This window comes from Cryptomeria japonica, chromosome 2, assembly GCF_030272615.1.
Source record: "Cryptomeria japonica chromosome 2, Sugi_1.0, whole genome shotgun sequence".
Lineage (NCBI taxonomy): Eukaryota > Viridiplantae > Streptophyta > Pinopsida > Cupressales > Cupressaceae > Cryptomeria > Cryptomeria japonica.
The window spans coordinates 318,581,939-318,604,839 of NC_081406.1; the positions used below are offsets into that span (position 1 = coordinate 318,581,939).

Below are 22,901 nucleotides of genomic sequence, written 5' to 3' on the forward strand. Positions count from 1 at the left end.
AACTCCACCATCAGTCAAAAATCCTTCTATTCAAAGAGAATGCAGAAGGAGCTAGAATTATGGGAGGCGATAGATTGAAGATTAAGAACCATCCTGTGATGCCTGTACAGTCTAAGTCCTTCACCTATCAAATCACATTTATCTTGCCAATCCACCTGTATATATGCAATTGAGCTCGAGTGATGGCTGATTTGCATGATGACATCAATACTAAGATTGAAATTATGATCCATAATCCTCCAAGGTATACCACTACTCTCCAATCTGTCTGGATGGTGACCACTTGCATAAATACTCAACAATGCTTCAGCTAGATTCAAACATTGCATACTTCACCCGGGTCCCATGGTCTCATGAGCTGATGGCTTTGATCCGAAAATCTATGCTCATTGTTTTTACACTTGCATAAATACTCAACAATAGTTTACAGACTCGAGGAGTACTCGCTGGGTCTGTAAAAACTTGCAGCCCGGAAGCCCTAGTGAGCAACTCATGGGTTAAATCGCACTGATATTCATGGAGAAAACTCACAGGAAAATCACCTGCAACTCGCTAAAAACTCGCGAAAACTCACCAAAAAATCATGCAGAGGCTTGTACCCAGGAAAAAGACAAGTTGGATGCGATTTTTGATTCAATTTTGACACGTTTTGGCATTAAAACCCTAGCCCGACTGCCATTTTCATTGTTGATTTTCAACAGTTCTAAAGCAGCAATTTTTGGTGATTCCATATTTGCCTCTTTGTCTTTGTTTAGGGAAATTTTTTAATGTGTTTTTCCTTTTTGAGAATTTCATAAAAACAGTTCTTTAATATAGATTTTTAATATAGTTTTCTAATATAGATTTTTAGTATAATTTTTTAATATAGTATTTAAATAGTTCTTTAATATAATTTTTAATGTAGTTTTTAAAATAGATTTTAATATAGTTTTTAATATAATTTTTTAATATAGTTTTTAAACAGTTTTTTAATATTTTTAATATAGTTTTTAAAAGACTGTTTTTACAAACTATATCAAAAAATTATGTTAAAAATTATATTTAAAAACTATATTAAAAATGCCTCAAATCTTTTCATATGACAAATTATATATAAAAACTAAATTAAATGTGGTTGCTAGGATGAGAGAGGATAGATTAAGGTAAGCCATTCAATCACACGGGTTTGATAGGGATCGGAGGCGAGCCGTGGAGTATTGTATGAGGATACTTTAGGATTGGTCACCTTGCACAAAGCTCATTGAGAAAGCCTATAAACAAGTAGAATGCGGAGATAAGGTGTAAGCCTAGGGGCTCAAGACTAACCCAAGTCTGACGTCCAACAAAGAGCTTGATAACTTTGAAATGTTTAGGGACTCGGGAAAAATCAAGGATTCAAGTTTAAGGCAATGTCAAAACTTCCACCCAACCTATAATAGACCAATGCCATGCCCTTTCAAGGATCTCTTTGCATCATTAAGGGGAATAAAGTAAATAAAGAGGAGGAGAGGAGCCTTTAACAACCAAATTTGATCCTAAGGTGGACAAAGAGCAAAGGCAAAATACCCAAAGCATTGACCAAGGCTGGACTTGTCCCAAGGTTTTCCTTCAAAATTCGGTATTTGGAATCATAATCAGAATAAGTTCCTAATCCTAAAACCTTTCCAACTACTAAAATTGTGCCCAAGAACACCTGCAATTTCAGTATTAGCAGTTAAATGAAGAATAGACCTTATTCCAAAAAGTTCTACCACCGAACTTCTGACTAGCATTCTCCAAAACTCGGTTTTCGCATTCAAAGTGGGAATAGCCCTTATTCCTAATTGTCTTCCTCATGCCAAGTTTGAGACCAAAATTTGGATTTTTCTCTTCAAATTCGATGATTGCAGCCCATATGGGAACATGCATTATTCCTAAATGTCTTCCTAATGCCGAGTTTGCAGGATGAACTGAGGATAAGGTCTAGATCAAAGCTTGCGACTCCATGACATTTCATGTTCTATCCAAGATAAGGAAATCCAAGTTAATTGTGGGAAGTATTAGGGTTTTCCATGAGCAAGCAAGTGTATCAACTCAAAAATTCTGTGTTTTGAACCCCAAAGAAGAAAATGCCCCTTATTCCCAAAACATGTCCTAACATCAAATTTCCACCCAAAGTATCTAAAGTTCGGTACTTGCACACAAATTTGGATTAAGCACTATTCTCTAAAACATTCCTAATATCAAGTTTGAGGCTGAACATTTACCAAAACACCTCCAAGTTCGGATTTAGCAGTCAAAAGTGGAATAACCACTTGAAACGCAATAAAACGGTTAGTTGAGATTAGTCATCAACATAAAGCTAAAACCATTTAAAAGCATTATCAAGGAAGATTGTTAAACAAGAAGTTAAGAAATAAACAAAAGGAAATGAATACAAAACTTCCCCATGATGCTCCCTTGCGTTAGCTCTTCCTTGTCTTCCTCCTCTCCAAGATCCTGCTGTTATGTGGAGTATGCCCTCAGTTTGAGGACTTAGCACAATGGGATGCCAAATGGAGGATGGGAGATGATTGATTATGTCAAGTGTTTGAATGAGGATGCAAATGAGGTATTAGAGGCTAAATAGTAATTCCAACTAGTGGAAGAACTAAAGCATAATACAATGGCTTCCTACAAAACATTCAAATTCTAAGTAAGAATACATGTTGCATGGATAACTCTTGTGTGTGTGTGGCCCTCAACAAAGAAGGAATGAGTCCTATTTATAGAGGAAATGGGCAAATGAAGGGTTGTGATTGAGTGGATTGAGGAAGGGTTAGGATTGCCCGAGGAAGTGGTGATCCTCAATCCATGTGCTCCTCTTCAAGCCAATTCCATGTTGACAAGTGTGAACAAGGGAAGGCTTGAGAGGAGAGGGACAAAGCATTAAATTCTTGAAGAGACATGATGGTTACCATGGGTTGTTAGGTTAATGGATAAAGATTGTATCCAAGGGGTAAAGGAATGTGCAAGGGTTAAAGGGCTAGATTGGTCAAAGCCTTTAAGGCTTGAGGGGACTTGAGGGTTACCATGGATGGTTAGGTTAAGGGATAAGCCTTTAACCAAGGGTTGGGGGAATGTGCAAGGGTTAAAGGTGAGTTAGGTTGGTCAAAGCATTAAATGCTTGAAGAGACTTGAGGGTTACCATGGATGGCTGGGTTAATGGATAAGTCTCTAACCAAGGGTCAAAGGTGGGTTAGTTTGGTCAAAGACCCATGTGGGTTAACTTGTGGAAGGGAGAAGGCCTTTAAGGCTTTGTAAGAGCCTTAGATATTTTTGAGAAGTGACTATTCACTAATCCCTTAGTTTAGGAATGTGCAAACACTTAGAGGGGGATTAGGCTAATAATTAGGGGTTTAGACATGATTAGAATAAGGGTTAGTGTGCAACTTGCATTTTCTAGAAAGTGCAAGTGGGTGAGGGTTTTAGGATTTTAAATAAATATTTATCTATTTAAATGTGAGGGATTAGCTTTTGGGGATTTAAATAAATATTAGTTTATTTAAATGTGAGAGTGGGCTTTAATTAAACATTTAAGTTGACCCCTATTCAAAACACTATAACATAAAGTAACCTAGAACAAAAATTGAATATAGTGCGATAGATTCCAATGTATCTTTTCTTGGCAGGGTTCCTGACATTGTCTTGAAAATATTGCAACTATTTTAAAATATCTTTGATTGAAATTTTCATCAATATAATTTATTGGTGTTATGTCATTGGTAACATCACAATAAATTAGTTTTCTTTTTCTATATAAGCATCAAAACTATAAGTTTTTGGTAATTCTACTCTAGAACTTTTATAAATGGGCTATACACCTTGAATGATGTAAGTACATAAGATTTCAAGCTGCCATTATTGAGTACTAGTTAGAATTGTTGCAAAAGGACAACAATTATTGTTCTCAGTATTTGAAAGATGAACATGGTTACCTACAATTGTGAAGACGCTTGGTATAACTGGGTTTGAAAACCTTGTGAATAGCGAACATGATTATCATTATTGTGATTAGTGATTATGATTGTTTCATTTGATAACAACAAACATTGCTGTCATTATTCATGATTTGTGAGCATAATCATTACCAGCCAAAGCTTTCAAATGATTATGCTATCTTTTGACTTGTCATTATTGTTTCATCATAAGTGTTAGTGCTGTTGTTGACTTGCTGTTATTTCTACTAATCAATGGATATAGTTGACAATATTTTATTTATAAGAAGTTGTTGGTACATAGATCTTGACTGAAGTGAGCTCTCTATCCTTGTTTAAGGGGTCATCAATCATGGCTTAAGCGCGCGCTCAACCATTGTTGGAAATGGAGGCTCCAAGTTGAAGACTATTCCAAAGTGTTTAAATAAGGGTAGAGAGTGACCCCCACCATTTTGTTTTAGACAGTTGACTGATAAAGATAGGAAGAAGGAAGTGGAGGACCTTCACTTTGACAATGTAAGAAATGTGGATGAGGATGAACTTAACATTATGAGTGGATGTGAATGAATTTGTAATGTCCCCTTCCTAAAGACTTTAGTTTAGAGGACTATTATAATTAGCGTATTTAGTGGGTTCCTGTAGGCTAATGAGTTAGGGATATGGAACTCATGATGACAGCTTGATCTAGTAGTTTGGTAGTAACATGTGTTTATTTGAACTCTGGGGTTTGAGACGTGTGTAATGCCCTTTTCTAGAGTGGTTTTAGTTGAGTCCTCCAATACTTACTATTTTTAGTAAGTCAACTTTGGGCACCGACTAAGTTAGTTGTTAGTGTTACTATTATTAGATGTGTCAGTGGATGCAATTATCTTGATTTTTGATACAGTCCCATGTTTTAAATTTTAGCAATGATAGATTACTAAGTTATAAAATTAAATTAAATATTTAATTTTATCGTTATTATAATTTTTTTTGAAAGGACTTTTTGGATGCCTAGTTAATAAAGTTGACTGCAAATAGTTTAAAAAGGCCCCTTTTTGGAGACATAAGGAATTTAAAATAAAAATTAAATGCAACTACGACTGGGTGTGGGGTTTTGGAGGATATAAAAGTGAAGTTTGGGAGCGCATTTCTTCATGCTTGGTTTTGATATTTTGGTATTCTACTTTGGTTAATAAAGTTAAGTGCAAATATTTTAAAAAGGCCCCTTTTTGGGTTTGGGTCACTTTGGAGAGACAAGGAATTTAAAATAAAAATTAAATGCAACCATGGCTGGACGTGGGTTTTGGAGGATATAAAAGTGAAGTTTGGATCTCATTTCTTCACACTTGGTTTTGATATTTTGGTATTCTAATTTGCTGGTTGAACTTGTTCTTTCTGTGGGTTTGTGAGGACGAAATCCCTCACAGGCAACATCTTCCACGTTAGTGAGAGATCTGATCTGGAGGATTATTTGGTGATTTCATTTTGGAATCATAGTTGGACTTAATTGTGAAGCTTCATTGTTAGTTTTCTTCAAATTTTAGTGCACATCAGATTATTGAGGACCGCAATTGAGGGATTTGGGAAATTGTCTGCAGATTATTGCTGACCGTACATTTCCTAGTAGGCTGTATAACTCTTCTTGGCTGACCATACTTCATATCTCTCTTCTTCAGTGCTGACCTCTATGATTGCAGTAGACGCCTATCCGTGTGAGCTGAAGGTGACATACAAATCAGTTTAAGTGCCTCTGATTCATACACCCAACATTATTGATGCCTATGCCAACACATACATCTTCACACCGGGCAACACAAGTCCCAAGATTTGCAAAATGAACCCACCCACCAATAATTAACTTGCACACCTAGGCAAGGATAAATGAGTAGCAAGATATGGTTTGCTTCTCACCAATGTGTCTCCGATTTTTCTCATTTAATCCATGCCCCAGCTTCTAGGCAAGTTTGTTGTCCTCATTTTTGTTTTCAAAAATGAAGGACCACTACAGTGAAATTTTTATGAAAAATTTGAAATTTTTACTCTATGGTACGCTTCCCGAGGCAGAATTTCGACTAATCCTTGGACTAGCTTGATCCTCAGTCCATTCTCGAACTACGTTTCGAATTTCGTCCAATTCTGGGTTCGTTTGCTATGCCTTTCCTTCAATTTCGGGTTTTAAAACCCAGACTGCAGGTGGAGAATTTTCTTCAAACTGCAAGTTTTAATGATATTCATTGTTATGGTCTTTGTAGGGGAATTTTTGATCAATTACATGTGCACTTTTGTTCTAAATATGTCACTTGTAATTTATTTTAAGTTTTCCCTTTAATGTTTTTATCTTTTTATTGTTTTTTGGTCATTTTTAGTTAAAATAGGGGTTTTTTGGCTCAACTGCAAGTAAACTTGCAGTTTGTTCAAAAAATCCCTACTTTAATGGTTTTCACATGTAATAGGGATTTTAAATCCCCATTACATATGTGCAAGTGTTTTTAACTTGTTGTAGGGATTTTATTTCCCTTTTACAAGTATTTTTAAAACTTGCAGTTTGTCTTTTAAAACCCGATTTTGGCATAAAAGTGCATTTTTGACAAATTTAAACTTGTCATTTGTCTTTTAAAACCCGATTTTGGCTTGATGAGTGAAAAAGTGATAAATTAAACTTGTCATTTGTCTTTTAAAACCCGATTTTGGCTTGTAAATGGAAAAAGTGAAAATCGAACTTGTTGTTTTCTTTCTAAAACCCGATTTGCATGATTTTGGGTATTTCGAACTTGTTGTTTGTCTCCCAAAACCCAATTTGCAAGGAAAATGGATTTTTTGAAGATGTCAAAGCGATTTTTTGGGGAGATTTGCTAGAGATGCAAGGCGTTTAGGATTGTATCCTATTCTCAAGCATTTTCAAACGCACTTTTCGCCATTTAGAGTTTATTATTACTGGTTTTTGGAGCTAAATCAGCAAAAATGTGGTTTATCCAATCCACATTTTGGGCGCTTTTTACCTCATAAATATGCAATCTCCTAAGGCGTTTTGCCCTCTCCCACCTAGGCGTGGAGTATGGGATAGGTTTCAAGACATTTAATGATCCATTAATGGTGTATTGAATACCACGTTTTTTGCAAAAATGTGATTCTCTTTGGCAACGTGATTCTCTTTGGCGTCATTACCTCCAACAAAAACCTTTGGCGTCATTGCTCCAACAAATACCTAAGGCGTTTTGCTCCAATAAACTTGAAATGCACACTTTCATTGGCATTTTGCTCCTCCAAGTTTAAGATTGCTGCCATATTTGGGACATTTTTACAAAAAAACGTGTTAAGGGTTTGATAGTCCGGTTTTGCTTCTCCTTTTGAAGAATTGTTGCATTATTGGAGAAACATTTTGCATTTTTAAAGAAAGCATTCCAGGTTCACAATCAATGTTAGATTTGCCGGCATCACCAACTCCAAAGAAAATGAAATACAAATATGACAAATACCAGAATGAGGTTACCCCTTCCCAGGTATCTTCTCCATTGGATCGCATCAGGGACACAGAAATAGGGCACGTTGATATGGCAGAATTCATTCACAGGGTAGAAGATCCACAAGATAACAACTTGCAGCGGCTGTTGGACAGCCATATCCACCATGCATCTTCTTTCCCAGTAGCTGCCCTAGAACCTGAGTTTGTTTTTGCATGCGCCCATCATTTTGACAAAGAGTCAAGAGTCATAAAAAATGATGATGGTGAAGCTATAATTCGTCTTGATGCGGATACAATCGAGAAGGTCTTCAAAATACCTCCTGCACCTGTTTATATGGAAATCACCAAAGAAAGTGCAGCAGAGTATTATGTGAAAAGGGAAAAAGATTGCAAGCGACACATCAATAGATGGATTCAAGAGCCACGTCCTTCCTTCTCAAGATGGGCAAAGTTGTACCGTTGTGATTTCAAGTGGGAGATAGGAGACACCATCACTCTTCTCAGCAGAATGTTGGGCCTTGAGCACTCCAATGTCTTTGAGCCATGGATGTATCAATTCATCATGTTCATACGGCAGTCGCATCACATTTCATGGGGTGAAATCATCAGCGATGCTTTGTGCGAACAACTTGCAGCAGTTCCTACCACTATGACCTTCATGAATTCTTATTTGGTATATTTAGCAGCGTCACTTAGACACTTTCCAGGTCTTTCTACCAAGGGTGATCGCTCGCTTATACTAGTTTGGGAATATTATGACCAGTTGCCATTGAAACCTAGCAGGCTACATTTTAGAAGAGTCCAAGATGCATTCTTCAGATATTTCATGTGTCAGTTTGATAGAGATCTCAGAAATAAAAGAGTATCAGATGAGGCATGGGTCAAGGTGTCTGAGTATGGGTGTTTATTCCTGCAATTTCCCACCTTCACCTACATGAGGATTGGGTGCTATGATGGACAGCCATACATGCTTCCAAGATACCCAACCGATAAGATAATTCTTATGGAGTTGGGAAGACAGATTATGGCTGTTCATACTCTTCAGTCTGCTAGACACAAGGTTGGAATGGGGATCTCCAGTACAAATCCATTGAAAATTGGTCGATACTCCCTTGTCACATCTGTGAAGGCTAAGGCCATGGAGGTTGAATTGCAGGAAATCAAGCTTAAGAGGTTCAAACCTAGAGTTGATTTTGATTATAGAGGTATGAAGGAGAAGATCAAGAAATCCTTTGTGCATGTTCATCGCATTGAAGACATCTGGGTAGATCTCCGCACGGAAGTCGAAGTTCTGAAGATGGATTATTGCAGGCTCACTGTTGAGCAAATTGTTGACTTGAACTTGGCGGATATCCCACAAGGGATGATCGATGACGGGCATATACTTGATCCTGAATACACTTCACGAAGGGTTGAGGAAGTTCCACTTCCTTTGATCCAATGGTCACACAAGGAGTGCGTCTCCATCCTTGACAGATTTCAGCCTATCTTGGCCAACACTAACGCATGGTTGAAAAGTAATGCTGTTAGACTTATCAAAATCAAGGTTGGTAAAGAAGATGATTCTACAAGGCCTCTTGGACGGAAGTCTGAGATTCAGATTGATAATAAGGAGGGTGCTTCATCTTCAGGCACAAGGATCAAGTTACGAGTTAGTCGTGCAGTAGTGCTTCCTCCTGAGGAGACAACTACTCGTGGGAAGAAGAAATCACGGTTCCATGTTCGGGTGATCGATCTGGATAATCCAGAAGAGGGGCAGCAATCTGATGATGCGCCTAAGTCTCCAGTTTCAGACACGCCTCATGAGGTCATTCCTCCAGTTTCTATTGAGACGCCTCTTTCTCCTCCTGATTTGCTGATTGATGAGTCTCCTCAGAATGCAGTTCCCATTTCAGCATACGGGCCTTCTCCTGATCAACAACGAGAAAGTGTGTTGGAAGTTCCTGAAGATAATCCCACTTGCATTCAGTTATCAGAAATTGATACTTCCACTTCTGGTTTTGAAGAATTCATGAGGCAATCTTCATGCCCATTGGTAACTGAGCAAACCGTGGTCGCTATTCAAACAGATATTCCTCCCAGGGTGACCACGGTAATTCAAACAGAAACTGCTTCTCCTTTGCCTACAGCTACTACTGGAAGTCAGTTGATGACTTTGCCTCCATGGCTTAGTTCTTTCACCCCGAAAAGAAAGAAGCAAGAGATTTCACCTGATACCTTTGACTACCAGCAACTCAAACAGTCCAGATCAAAAGTTGCTAAGAAGGCAAAGACTATCTCTAGGGTAACTGTTGATAGCAACAAGATGAAAGTAGCTGAAATTGTGGAACCTATTGCAGATAAACCACTTGATGAAATGTCAGCTGCTGATTATAAGGTTACAAGGGTAGAATTGGGCAAGCAAACACATGAGGTCATTAAACATGATGCTTAGTTTTCTGTTGCTTCACTAGTGCAAAGGTGTGACGATCTTCTTGCAAAGAAAGACAAGCTAGAAGAAGAAAACCGACAGCTCATGGCAGCCATCCATAAAATCACAAAACCTGCTGCTGAAGGGAGTAACTCCATAGGTTCTTCCGGTTCCCAAGAATCGATTCGTGGAGTGGAAAGGGCTGCTCAAAAAGTACAAGCACTGGATTCCTGGATTGATCAGCTTCATGATCAATGTATGCAAGTGGTAAAAGACACTTTTCAAATAATGTCTACGCTAGAAACCATTGAGGAGAAATTGGATCAGACTTCTAACACTTTCAAAAAGAATCTGGAAAGTGTTGAGAAAAGTCTGGCAATTTGGCGTACTATGCCCCAACAACAGCTGAGTATTTTGCAGGATCACGCCATCATCTCTTCCAGGGTCATGTACTTGGAATTTGAGGAACTTATGGAAAACAAAACCCTTGTTCTTAAATCCCTCATTGAGGAGATCAGTGATGCAAGGAGATTCCGGGATGAAGTCTATCAAGGTATTGTCTCACATTGTGAAAGGGCCTCTTGCAATATAGTAAGTCAGGATGGAGAGCTGATTCCAGAAGAAGAAGTTCTTGCTGATTTACAGATGAGGATTCATAATGAATGGAGGAGTGAACAATTCTCGGCATCTTCAATTCAAGCATTGATGAAACACCAAGCCTTTCTGCGTGAGATCCAGTCTATCCTGGATAAAGACAATTCTGCCCTCCTCCGTTGTCACGACACTATTGTGAAGACTATGGTTGTTGCTAAGAACACCCATGAACCGAATCCCGAGGAACTACAAGTGAGCATTAGGAAATTTCAAGGATTCATGTCTTCACAAAAGGCAACTTAAGTGTTTTTCAACACTTAGTTGAATTTTCTCTCTTTTGTAATCTTTAGTTGTAATTTCGTTTTGACAAGTTACATGTAAAAGTAATTTTTGTAAAATACAAGTTACACATTACTTGTACTTTTTTAATTACATGTAAGGCAACTACAAGTTATGTCCGATTAGGATTGTAGTTGGAATAAGTCTTAGTTAGTTAGAGTAACTCTTAGTTAATTAATGAAGTCTCAGTTATTTATTGAAGGAGTCTTGGTGGTTGAGAGAATCTCTCAAGTTAGTTAGGATCCTCCCACCTTTTTCTCAAGGCTCCTCTTCTATAAATACTTGAGAGGTCCATTGTAAATATATCTTTTGGAAAGCAAGCAAAAACTCTGCCAAATTTACAGCAAGAAGTCTTTGAGCTTATGTATGTGGATTGAAAGTTTTTGAAGAATAATAAAGAAGGATTACTCAAGTTTTGAGTCTTTGAACTACATGTTTGAGTTTGAATCTTTTTATTTTTTCTATGCAAAGTGTTTCTAAAGGAGCTTAGTTCAATCTGATTTGAAGTCTTTGAGCTGCAAGTAGAGAAGATTAATTAAAATAGGAAACCCTCTTGAAGGAGCAGCAAGTCTTTGAGCTTGCGTCTATTCTTGAGGAAAAATTACTGTTTGATAAGAAATAGCAGCAAGTCTTTGAGCTTGCATTAGTTCTTGTCTTTGTGTTAAAAGAATAGATTATTTCAGTCTTTGAGCTGTTATCTTTTATTCGTTGTAAAATTTAGTATAGCAAAGGGTAGATAGGACTTCCAATAGTAAAGTCTTTGAACTTGATATTGCTGTCCCGTCCCGAAGGAAGTGACGGAAGTCTTTGCGCTTTCAGGAAACTTCATTTCCTTTCTCTCATTTCACTTGAAAGTAGTTACTGTTGTTCGTTTTCAATCGCTATCCTTTTCTGTGAAGAGAAAAGGATATTGTCTTTCTTGAAAAAAGAAGGAAGACTGCTGTCCCATCCTGTTTTTATTTCAGTTTTAGTTAGATAGGGGGAGCCTTCCCTTAATTAGGAGAGTTTTTACTCGTGTGCTGTGGTTGAAACCACAATTTTGTATATTTCCCCCAAGTGCACAAAATTTTCAACCAACAAAGTTGACCTCAATAGTCTGAACTCAATGCCTCAAACTGGCCCCAAAAGATGTTAATGTTGTAGATGATCCTCATGCGAGCAACCTCCCACACCTAGGCAAAAAGGACATTTCGACCCTACAATATCCAACAACCTCCAACGAAGGATGGATGACTAACAATATCTTCCAGATACCTCCGATAGCTGACTCAAGTTCTTCAACCTGCTCCTTTAGTCTAATGTCCAACCAAGTAAACAATGTCGGCCAAGAAACTTAGAAAAATCGCCTCCAATCAGTCCTAACTCCCACACCCCATTCATAGAAAGATTAGTGGTCGATAATAAAACTTCCCAATTGCCCAACTTCAATATTCAAGGATGACGTCAAATGCTGGAAAAATTTATACAATATTCATCAAATTGTCTGGCTTGCAAGACTTCACAATTTGCATTTTGATCGTTCAAATCATCTATAAATTTTTCCGTGGAAACTGAAACCCTTAATGGATTTCACCATATTGGATAGGGAGGATCTTTCACCACCGATCGCAGTCTTCATCGTAGGGTTTCCGTCCTAGGGTTGTAATTGAACAAACCTGTTCAATCTCCACAACTGTGGTTTCTTAGCAAATATCAAAATCCAAAATGCCTCAAATGAGACCCTTTAGCCCTTTTTATAATCCTCTCAAGAACTTTCCGGAAATTATAATTTAAGTCACCTATTAAAATATTAATCCTTATTGCTCCTTATTAGTGACTTTATTTAATTATTTAATATTTTTGGCACTAAATTCACTTTAAAAAATAATTAATTTAAGTCATCTTTTAATATGCTTTTCTGACAACTTACAATTAATTTTTTAATTATTAAATATTTCCTTCACAACCAGCTGGAAGTACAGAAATTGTCGAAAAGGTCCAGAACTGAAAACTGAAAGCGCCAATGAACTTAGGAGCTCATTGGAGATCCAACTTACTAAAAATAGACCGTTTCAAAAAATAGCATTTTCCTCCAAGATGTTTGGAGCGCACCAAAAATGACTAAATTGCTCTCGAAAAGAAACAATGGACTCAATATGATCTCCAGAATTCACTATCAATAACCAACTCCAAATTGATAAGGATCTCTCCCTCCAAGAAAATTGGAGCTAACACATTTGCATGAATGATCAAAAAATGGGACATTACAAAAGCTGAGATGGATAGTTAATTTGGTTTCATCCCAAGTCAAAGATAAAATGTACTATGTTGTAGTTGAATCTAATATTTGTTTTGCTTAATTTCAATTAGAGAAACAATCAAGATTAGTACCTGTTGATGTGTTTTTTAGGCACATGCGAACACAGAATAAAATACCCAAAATTATCTTATCCTCTCTTGAACAAAATCTCTCAAATGCTGAAGATTAGCTTAAGGATCACTTGAGAAGACTCCAAGGTTCATGAATGTAGGGTCACTACGTGTGGATAAGCTCGTTGGTTTGATGTGATTATGTTGGAATCACAAGGGGGCTTACATTCGAATGCTTGATTTGCTGGAACTTAGGTCATCTGATATTACAATACGGTGATGCTTTTTGATCCTAAACTATTTTGAATTGGAAAAAAGGGCAAAAGGAAAGGGTTGAGAGAGTCTATTCTAGGACCTAGAATGTAAGAATATAGATGAATGACTTGGTGGAATCCTACTAAGCGAGGTCTCACCATCAACTTGAACAACTTGACACAAGCTTAGTGCAATCTTCTAAGGACCATTCAAAGATATTCAAATCATTACCATCGAACATTGATCACCATTCAAGTTAATGCATAAGCAATGGACGTATAACAATTTGTAGTTAAGCTCATATCACTCTAGTTGACTACGCAAGGCACACTTACAATCAGCAAGAGGCTAGTGGTATGGAATAAACGGATTCCACATGAATGTATTCAACAAATTCCTCCATTCAATCTAATTAACATGAAAGTAAATCAAGAAGTAAAGACCATGCGAGTTGTTGAAGCAACAAATCAAATTCACTATAACTTCAATGAAATCAATTGTTCTCTACAACAAGGTTTGGCAACAATCTTTGCCTTCTCCTAATCTAAATTCTATTCTAATTGCTATTCTAGCTATTCACTATTCTACTCACTATTAGCCAACTATTATTTGCTGACTATTAACCTTTACAACTGAAGAGTTTGAGCGTTTATAGAGAGCTCATTTACAATGAATGGCCAGGATTGAATCTCCATCAATGGCCAAGATTTTACAATGGAAACCCTAATTAGGGTTTTGTTGTGAGGTACTCACACATTGCCCCATTGCAAATGGGGACCCCCACTTTTTCGCTTTTTGGGTTGGTCGTCTTAGCTTAGTTAGTAATCGTGTCTTTTGCTATTAGCCTTTGCATTAGAGATATATAGGTGCTTAAATGGCCAGGAGGTCAGGTCAGTTGAGTGATTAGGGGTTATTTAGATCATTCCTAGGGTTTTTGTGTATTATCTGGTCACGCTTCAAGTTGCTTAATCAAACCTTGGTTGAATGCATAGTGTCCTCCTAGGTCCCGTCCCTTACATCAAGGTTAGAGCGAACTCGCCTTAGAAGTCTAGAATGTCATCCTGATCCTGAAATGGCCTGAAATTTGACCAAGTTTGGAAATTTGAAGGATCTTCCAAAAACTAGATTTTGCATTATAACTCCTGGAGGTCTGAAACCACTCTCAAACATCCTGAAAATATATACTTAAAATGTTATATTCCATATATGAATCCTGACGGAGAGGCTAACTTGTCAAACAACTTCATGACTTGACCAAGAGGAGCGAAGTTGATAACTTCGGGAGTTGCAAGAGGTGAGCGAAGTTGATAGCTTCGGGTGTTGCAAGAGGTGAGCGAAGTTGATAACTTTAGTAGCTGAGGCAATGGAGCAAAGAGCGAACTTCATGATCTCACCAAGGAGAGCGAACTTAATGATCTCACCAAGAGGAGCGAATTTCATTTATGAACAAACACAAACATGAGCGAAATTGAATAAAAGAAGAAGGATGATCGCCTTAAGAAGACACATGCCAAATGAACTTCATGATCTCACCAAGAGGAGCGAAGTAGAGCGATTTTACAACTTCAGCTTCAAGGAGATTGGAGCAAACTTCAGGTTCAAAGGTTTTGGAGCAAAATCATTGCTTCATGAGTTGCACTTCTCAAGTGAATTTCACAAGTTGGATGAGAGTGAGATTCAACATCTTCATGACTTAAGCCTTTGAAGTGAAATTCATATTTCATGAATTGAATGATTAAAGCGAAGTTCCTAACTTCATGAACTGCTGTTTTGGAGCGAAGTTGAACTTCATGTTGGAGCCCTTTGGAGCGAACTTCATGTTGGAGGCTTTTAGAGTGAAGTTCCTAACTTCATGACTTGCATAGTGGAGCGGATGACCTACTTCATGAGTTGGGATGTTAGAGCAAACTTCATGATTTACTATTTTGGAGCGAACTTCAGGTCTGAGATAACTTCAGGAGTTCACCTTTAGGAGCGAAATTCCCTACTTCAGCAGTTGCAAGCGAAATTTCTACTTCATGCTAAGACACATTGGAGCAAAGTTCTTACTTCGGTAGTTGAGTGATAGGAGCGAAGTTCATACTTTAGGTTTGAAGCTTTTGGAGCGAACTTTAGGTTCAAGATGTTTGAAGCGAAGTTTGCAACTTCATGTTTAAGGGATTAAGAGCGAACTTCATGTCTAGAGGGAATGGAGTGGATTTCACACAAGCACAATGAACTTCGTGAGTTTGAGATCATGAGTGAATTTCATAGTTTGGAGAGGAAGAACAAATTTGATGAGCAAGATAAGAGAAACAAACTTCAAGTGCACCCCCTTTGGAGTGGATTTTGCAACTTCATGAGCTGCTGGTTTGAAAAGATTTTACTACTTCATGAGTTGTAGGATGGGAGCGAACTTCATAAGTTCAAGGTTTGGGGAGAATTTTCTACAATGGTAAACTTCATGACTTAGAAGATTGGAGCGAAATTCATGAATAAGCAAGGCGATTGAAACAAGTTGCAAGTACACCATCTAGAGCAATCTTCATCTTCAAGCCTACACAAGCAAATCTCAACTTCATGAGCTTCACAAACTCAACATGTAAGAGTAAACTTCATGATTTGACCTACATGAGAAAACTTCATAATTTGAAGGGTATGAGCTAAGTTCAAGAAAATGAAGAAGATTAAGGCGAGGAAAGCTTAATGAACACCAAGGATGGAATACACTTAAAGAGTTCCTCTCTAAGAGCGAAAATCAACTTCAAGAAGCTCCTTTGTGAAGACGAATTCCTCTAGATCTTCTTATCAAACCTGCAAAACACATAAAATCAAGGGATATATCAAGCTAAGAAGAACTATAAAAGTTATATATTTGTATTTGATATCATGTTTATTTTTGTTTTGCAGATGGGAGGGGATGGTGATTGCAAAGCAAAAAGAAGGCAAATTGTAAGACCTACACCACCATGCAAGAGGAGAAACTTCATGCCCAAGAGGAATTTCAACCTTCACCGCACCATGGAGACATGAAGAGATCAAAGGAGTATGAAAGAGAAGTTACACAATCACTCAAAAGCAAGCAAGCAAAGATTCAGCTACATCAATAATTCCCATCACAACTACTTTGAGTGAGCTAGATAAATGTTGAGTATCAAGATATACCTCTCAACATCCCTTCATCATGATGAATCAACTCAAGTCTACAAAGTGCAAGAGTGAAGTGGCATCCCAGATGGCGTTCCAGTCACCTTTCCTCCAGTCAATGAAGTCCACATCGATGCATCCAAGTTCAATGAATCAAGCTCACCAGTGATGGCACAAACTCCGAGGCACCTACCCCTGATATCTATTGGTCCACACTATCTGAATGTAATTTTCTCATTGGCTAAGGAAAAGTTTGTTGTAACAAACCCTAATTAGGGTTTTCATTGTAGAATCCTGGCCATTGATGGAGAATCGATCATGGCCATTCATTGTAAATGAGCTCTCTATAAAAGCTCAGGCTCTTCATTTGTAAAGGCTAATAGTTAATAGTGAATAGTGGGCTAATAGCTATTAGTGAATAGTTGGAGAATAGTTAGTAGAATAGAATAATAGAAGAATAACAATTAGAATAGAAGTAGATTAGAAGGAAGAATTGTTGGTATGACTTGTAAATGAGATACTCTTTCATTGAAGTTATGGTGAAATTGTTTATTTCAACAAGCCTCATGATTCTACTTCTCAATTATTATCATGTTAATTAGATTGAGTGGAGGAATTTGTTGAATGTATTCATTTGGAATCCGTCTAATCCATACCACTAGTCTCTTGCTGCTTGTAAGTGCGCCTTGTGTGGTCAAATGGAGTGATATGAGATTAACTTCGAATTGTTCTATATTCATTGCTTATGCATTAACTTGAATGGTGATCAATGTTTGATGGTATTGATTCGAATATCTTTGAAATATCCTTAGAAGATCGCACTGAGCTTGTGTCAAATTGTTCAAATTGATGGTGAGACCTCGCTCGGTAGGATTCCATATAGTCATTCATCCATGTTCTTACATTCTAGGTCTTAGAATAGATTCTCTTAACCCTTTCCTTTTGCCCCTTTTTTTCAATTCAAGTTAGTCTAGGACAAAGAGCATCACCACATTATAACATCAGATGATCGAGTTCTAGCGAATCAAGCATTCGGGCATTCGAATGTAAGTCCCGTTGTGATTCCAGCATAATCACATCAACCAATTGAGCTTATCCACACGTAGTGACCCTACATTCATGAACCTTGGAGTCTTCTCAAATGATCCTTAAGCTAATCTTCAACATTTGAGACATTTTGTTCAAGGAGGATAAGATACTTATGGTATTTTATTTTGTGTTTGCATGTGCATAAAAAACACATCAACAGGTTTGTTACAACAAACTCTCTTGAGCCAATGAGAAAATTGCATTCAGAGAATGTGGACCAATAGATATCAGGGGTAGGTGCCTTAGAGTTTGTGCCATCACTGGTGAGCTTGATTCATTGAATCAAGACATGCTGAGGTAGACGTTCCCTGATTGGTAGAGATATTGACTGAGATGATGATTGGGACGCTACCTCCAACTTGCACTTTGTAGACTTGATTTGATTCATCATCATGAAGAGATGTTGAGAGATATCTCTTGATACTCAACATTATCCAGTTGCTCAATATGATGATGATGATGATGATGATGATGAGAAGCAAACTTTGATTAACTCTTCTGAAACTATTTGCTTCTCGAATGCCTTGATCATGGAAGTGCAAGGTATAAATCTTAGTTTTGAAGTATTGATGACCTTCTGATCTCACCATTGTCTCTCTCCTTCGGAATTTCAAACTCCTCCTCTTGTGACTCCCTTCATGTCGTTGAATGTTTTCTGTGTGATCTCCTTATTTCTTTCTTTATTTCCTGCAAAACAAACAAGCAAGTATTAAATACACTTGATATATAGGTTTAATTAAAGCATATAAAGAGGATTCGTCATCATGAAGCAACACTTGAAGTTGCTTTTTGCTTGTGGAGAGGAGCTCTTGAAGTTTACTTCACCCTTGATATTCATAAAGTTGTGCTTGACTTGTCTTTGAACTCAATTCCATTCATTTTCTTGAACCTCGCTCATATACCTTGACTTTTGAAGTCGCTCACCTTACTGAGATTATGAAGTTGCTAATGTAGATCAAATCATAATATTCACTCATGCGGGTGAGTTCATGAAGTTCGCTCTTATACACCATTTTATGAAGTTCATTCGTCCTCAAAATGTAAAAATCGCTCATATACCTTGGGTTAGGAAGTAGAAATTTGCTCTTGAAGCTCTCTACATGAAGTTTGCTTATCTCAAACATGAAGTTAAAATTCGCTTATGTAGCTTGATTCATGATGTTGATATTCACTCATGAAGCCTTTGAGGATGAAGGTCGCTCTAATTGGTGTGCACATGAAGTTTGTTTCTTTCATCTTGCTCATCAAGTTTGTTCTCCCTCTCCAATCTTATGAAATTTGCTCATGATCTCTAACTCACGAAGTTCATTTGTATGAAGTTTGCTTGTGTGAAATTCGCTCCATTTCCTCAAAACATGAAGTTCGCTCCTAATCACTCAAACATGAAGTTCGCTGCAATACTCCAACTCATGAAGTTACAAAATCCGCTCCAATACTCCAACTCATGAAGTTGCAAAATCCGCTCCAATACTCCAACTCATGAAGTTTTCTCAAAAGTGAAATTCGCTCCAAGATGGCAACTCATGAAGTTGCAAAAATCTGCTCCAAATGAAGTTGTAAATTTTGATCTAAGGGGTATGCACATGAAGTCTCATTTCCATTGTCTTGCTTGCTAGGCTTGCTGGTCTTTTCCAAACATGAAATCTGCTCCAAAACTCTCAAACCTGAAGTTCGCTCCAATTCTTTAACTCATGAAGTTGCTTCATGTGTGAAATTCGCTCCAACTTGTGAGATCATGAAGTTCGCTTGCAAAACCCAACTCATGAAGTATAAATTTCGCTCCAAAGTGCAAAGTCATGAGGTTGGAATTTCACTTCAATATGGCAACTCATGAAGTTCATGTTGTCTAATTTGCTTCATCCTTTTATTCCCAACGTTACTCATGAAGACTTGAAGATGTAAATCGGCCCAATCTCTTTATTCATGAATTTCGCTCCCAAAGCCCAACTCATGAAGTTCAACTTCGCTCCAAGGGGTGAAATCATGAAGTTCGCTCCAAACTACAAAGTCATGAAGCTCGCTCCAAAACACAAAGTCATGAAGTTCGCTCCAAAACACAAAGTCATGAAGTTCGCTCCAAAACATGAAGTCATGAAGTTCGCTTGCATTTGCTTCAACATGAAGTGAGTGATTCCAAATTTCTTTCATCCCCTTTCTTCCATTTCGCTTGTGAAGCCTTGAAGGTGAAATTCGCTCCAATACCCCAACTTATGAAGTTCGCTTCAAAATGGCAACTCCTGAAGTTGAGAATTTCGCTTCAAAAGGTGAACTCATGAAGCTTTCTCTTGAGTGTTTGATCATGAAGTATGCAATTTACCTCATTGTTCCATTTCCAACATGAAGAAGCTCATTCCAAATCTTTCAAGCATGAAGTTCGCTCCATATCCTTCAAACATGAAGTTCGCTCCAAAAGTGTGAGTCATGAAGTTAAAACCTAGAGAAGACTTAGAGATGAGGTGGATTACAAATGAGCTTATTAATCACTTTATTGCACAAGATTTCCATTCAATCAATTGCTCAAGCCTCAAACTCATACTTACACCAATTCTTAAGCAAAAGACTCAAGGGAAAATTAAAACAATTGGAGCTTACCTACAACCTTGAACTCTTGGATTGACACTATTAGCAATTTTATTCAACTCTTTAGCTAGACTCCTGATTAACCGGCATGACATGCAAACCCTACAAACTTACTCACTTACTTCACATTTCACATAGGGCTATTCACCTGACTCCTAGCCATTTTAAGCGTCTATACATCTCTAATGAAAATGCTAATAGCAAAGACACGACTACCAACTAAGCTAAGATGACCAACCTAGAAAGCGAAAAAGTGGGGGTCGGGCAATGTGTGAATACCTCACAACAGTGCCCATTTGTTTTCTTTTCAATCTGGTACTTTGGCAAAGAAGGGGGACTTGGAGTATGTTAGCAATGAGGAGATAGTGAAATTCATGAGCTGGAATGTTAATTTAACACTGCTGTTAAATACTTACTTCTAGCAGTATGAAAAGTTACAAGTTCAAAGTTGGGCTTATCCTAGATAGTTGATCAAGAGATTAAAGATCAACAAACATAACAACATGGAATAATTGCATAGATCTAGGTCAACATGAAGAAGAGTTCGAGCAAGAAAAATAAATAATTTCTAATCTCTTTCTACTTTCCTTTTAATAGTAATGATCCCCCCTATTTGGGGTGAAGACAAGTATATATGTAGTTCAAGTTTCTCAATTTGCGATAATATCGTAATAGCGTACTAGCAGAAGATGATTACATCATAAGGAGATTTGAGGATGGGGAGTTACAAATACCCAAAATTGGGGAGGGATTAAATCAAGGTAGAATATACTTAAGATGCATCTACAACAAACATCTTGTTTGAAGAGAAATGAGTATAAATATGCCTTGGATCTGTAACTTTGGAAAAGTATAGGATGGGAAATTGAAGGAGTCCTTATCATTGGGGAATTTACAGAAGTAATTTTCAATAAAGAACATAATTAATGTACCAGTCTTGTTGACGCTTTAGCAAATAAAATTAAAACCTTTTTGGCAAAGAAAAGAATAAAGGATGTAAAATGTTTCAGGAATGTTTATACATGTAATAAATAATAACAATTTTGATCTTGATATATTATGGGGCTTGAAATGGTTAGAGTGGTTTTCCATTGTTCTTGTAATCTTTTATTATTATTTGAATATTATGCCTGGAAACAATGATCAGTGTATTTGATATTACAGGATCTATGAATGAAAATTCTACCTCTAGTTCATGGAACTTCATTCAAAACATATCAGCAGGTATCATAAGTTTACTGGTTGATATTCCAGATGAAAGCATAGTTCTGTTGTTTTTCACAGACTACACAGATAGTAACCAATTGGTTGAATTGCTACAGATGCAAATCCACTCCCAAGAATTCTCTTGACTCACATTCCACTTTACAGACCAAATGACACACCTTGTGGTGCATATCGTTCTTCACCAATTATAAACCAGGTATTATATGAAAGTTGTAGCAGATTTAATATTTCATAATTGTTACCTTTTTCTGGGTGCTTCTCATTCTTTGGATGTAATCAGATGGCTTAAATATTTTACTGGTCGATCCTAAACTGATGATCATTTCAATTATAATTTAGAAATTTTTCTTTGATTGCGAATCTCCAAAGTTTCACTCCAATAGTAAAGCTAGGGAAAAACTTTCACTTGTTTGTATATATGTATTTGAATGGAAAAGACTTCTTTTATATTGTTTGAGCAAATCCTTGATCAGGCAAGATGTGCTTTCTTGTTAATGAACAATGAATAGAGGACGAATAAGTCAAATGTAGTCACCTTTTTTTGTTTCTCTGGCTGAAGCTCATATTCTTAGGACTACATTTTGAACTTTATATTCTAGATCCTCGGACAAGCTTGTTGCTCATTAGCCATGTAACTTTTGATCTTTACAACCATTGAACTGATTGGCATTGACATGTCTTGTTGTGTCCAGAGAATTTCAAATGGAAGATCTGGTATTCAAGGAATAATGTAAGTACTCTAGAATCCTAGATTAAGCGCTTTTATATAACTAATGCTGAACTATAACTTTTAAATTTTGATTGTTATTTCTTAGTTCTTTATTTTACATTATACAATTATTAGTAAACTTCCAATACTAGACGTTTTTAACTAATCTTGTTATACTTGCATTAGAGCTTGATAAAAAAGAAACCATAGGCTTATAGTCTTTCTCCAAATACAAGTAGCATAGGAAAACTTAGATTCCTTACCATTAACATTCTCATATTTCGCTTGCACCAACCTCAGTTTCATACAAAAACAGGCTGCATGGTGTCTAATTTTGTTAATTTCCATTTTGCAATGTTAGGAATAATCTTGTGCTTGTTATTGTGTTACTGGTCTGCTGGGTGGCTAAGTTACTGGTCTTGGTACAGGTTTGAGGGTTTGGTTTGTGGGTTCGGTCAATTTTTCTTGGGGTTGGGTTCATTTTAGATTCGTCCATACAAAAACATATAAAAATAAAAAAATTCAAGAATATAAGATATAATATACAGATTTGATATTTCTTAATATTTTTAATGTATAATTATATTTATAAGCTTTATACAATATTTAATAAAACTTATAATACATAATTTTATAAATTACTAAAATTAATAATGAAATATTTAAATTAATATTAAAATTTAATTTATATAACTATTTTTTTTTTTTTTTGATAAAAGTGGATGAGACCACTAAAATTATATTGATTATATATATTTTTTACATGTGTCTGGTTCAAAGAGCACTGAAGGGAAAGAACCAGTAAGAAAACCCTTCAGTATTGCTCAAGAAAACATAAGCCTA

At 36.9% G+C, this 22,901-nt stretch overlaps 1 protein-coding gene across 1 annotated transcript in view; it reads left to right on the forward strand.

Moving 5' to 3' along the window:
• The window catches only part of LOC131027216 (uncharacterized protein C630.12), a 148,468-nt gene that overhangs the window by 79,416 nt on the left and 46,151 nt on the right, over nucleotides 1–22,901 (forward strand). The window contains exons 6-8 of the mRNA XM_057957222.2: nucleotides 21,287–21,346; nucleotides 21,445–21,545; nucleotides 22,042–22,079. Of these exons, the coding sequence (XP_057813205.2) occupies nucleotides 21,287–21,346; nucleotides 21,445–21,545; nucleotides 22,042–22,079 (199 nt within the window). The remainder of the gene's footprint in view (nucleotides 1–21,286; nucleotides 21,347–21,444; nucleotides 21,546–22,041; nucleotides 22,080–22,901) is intronic.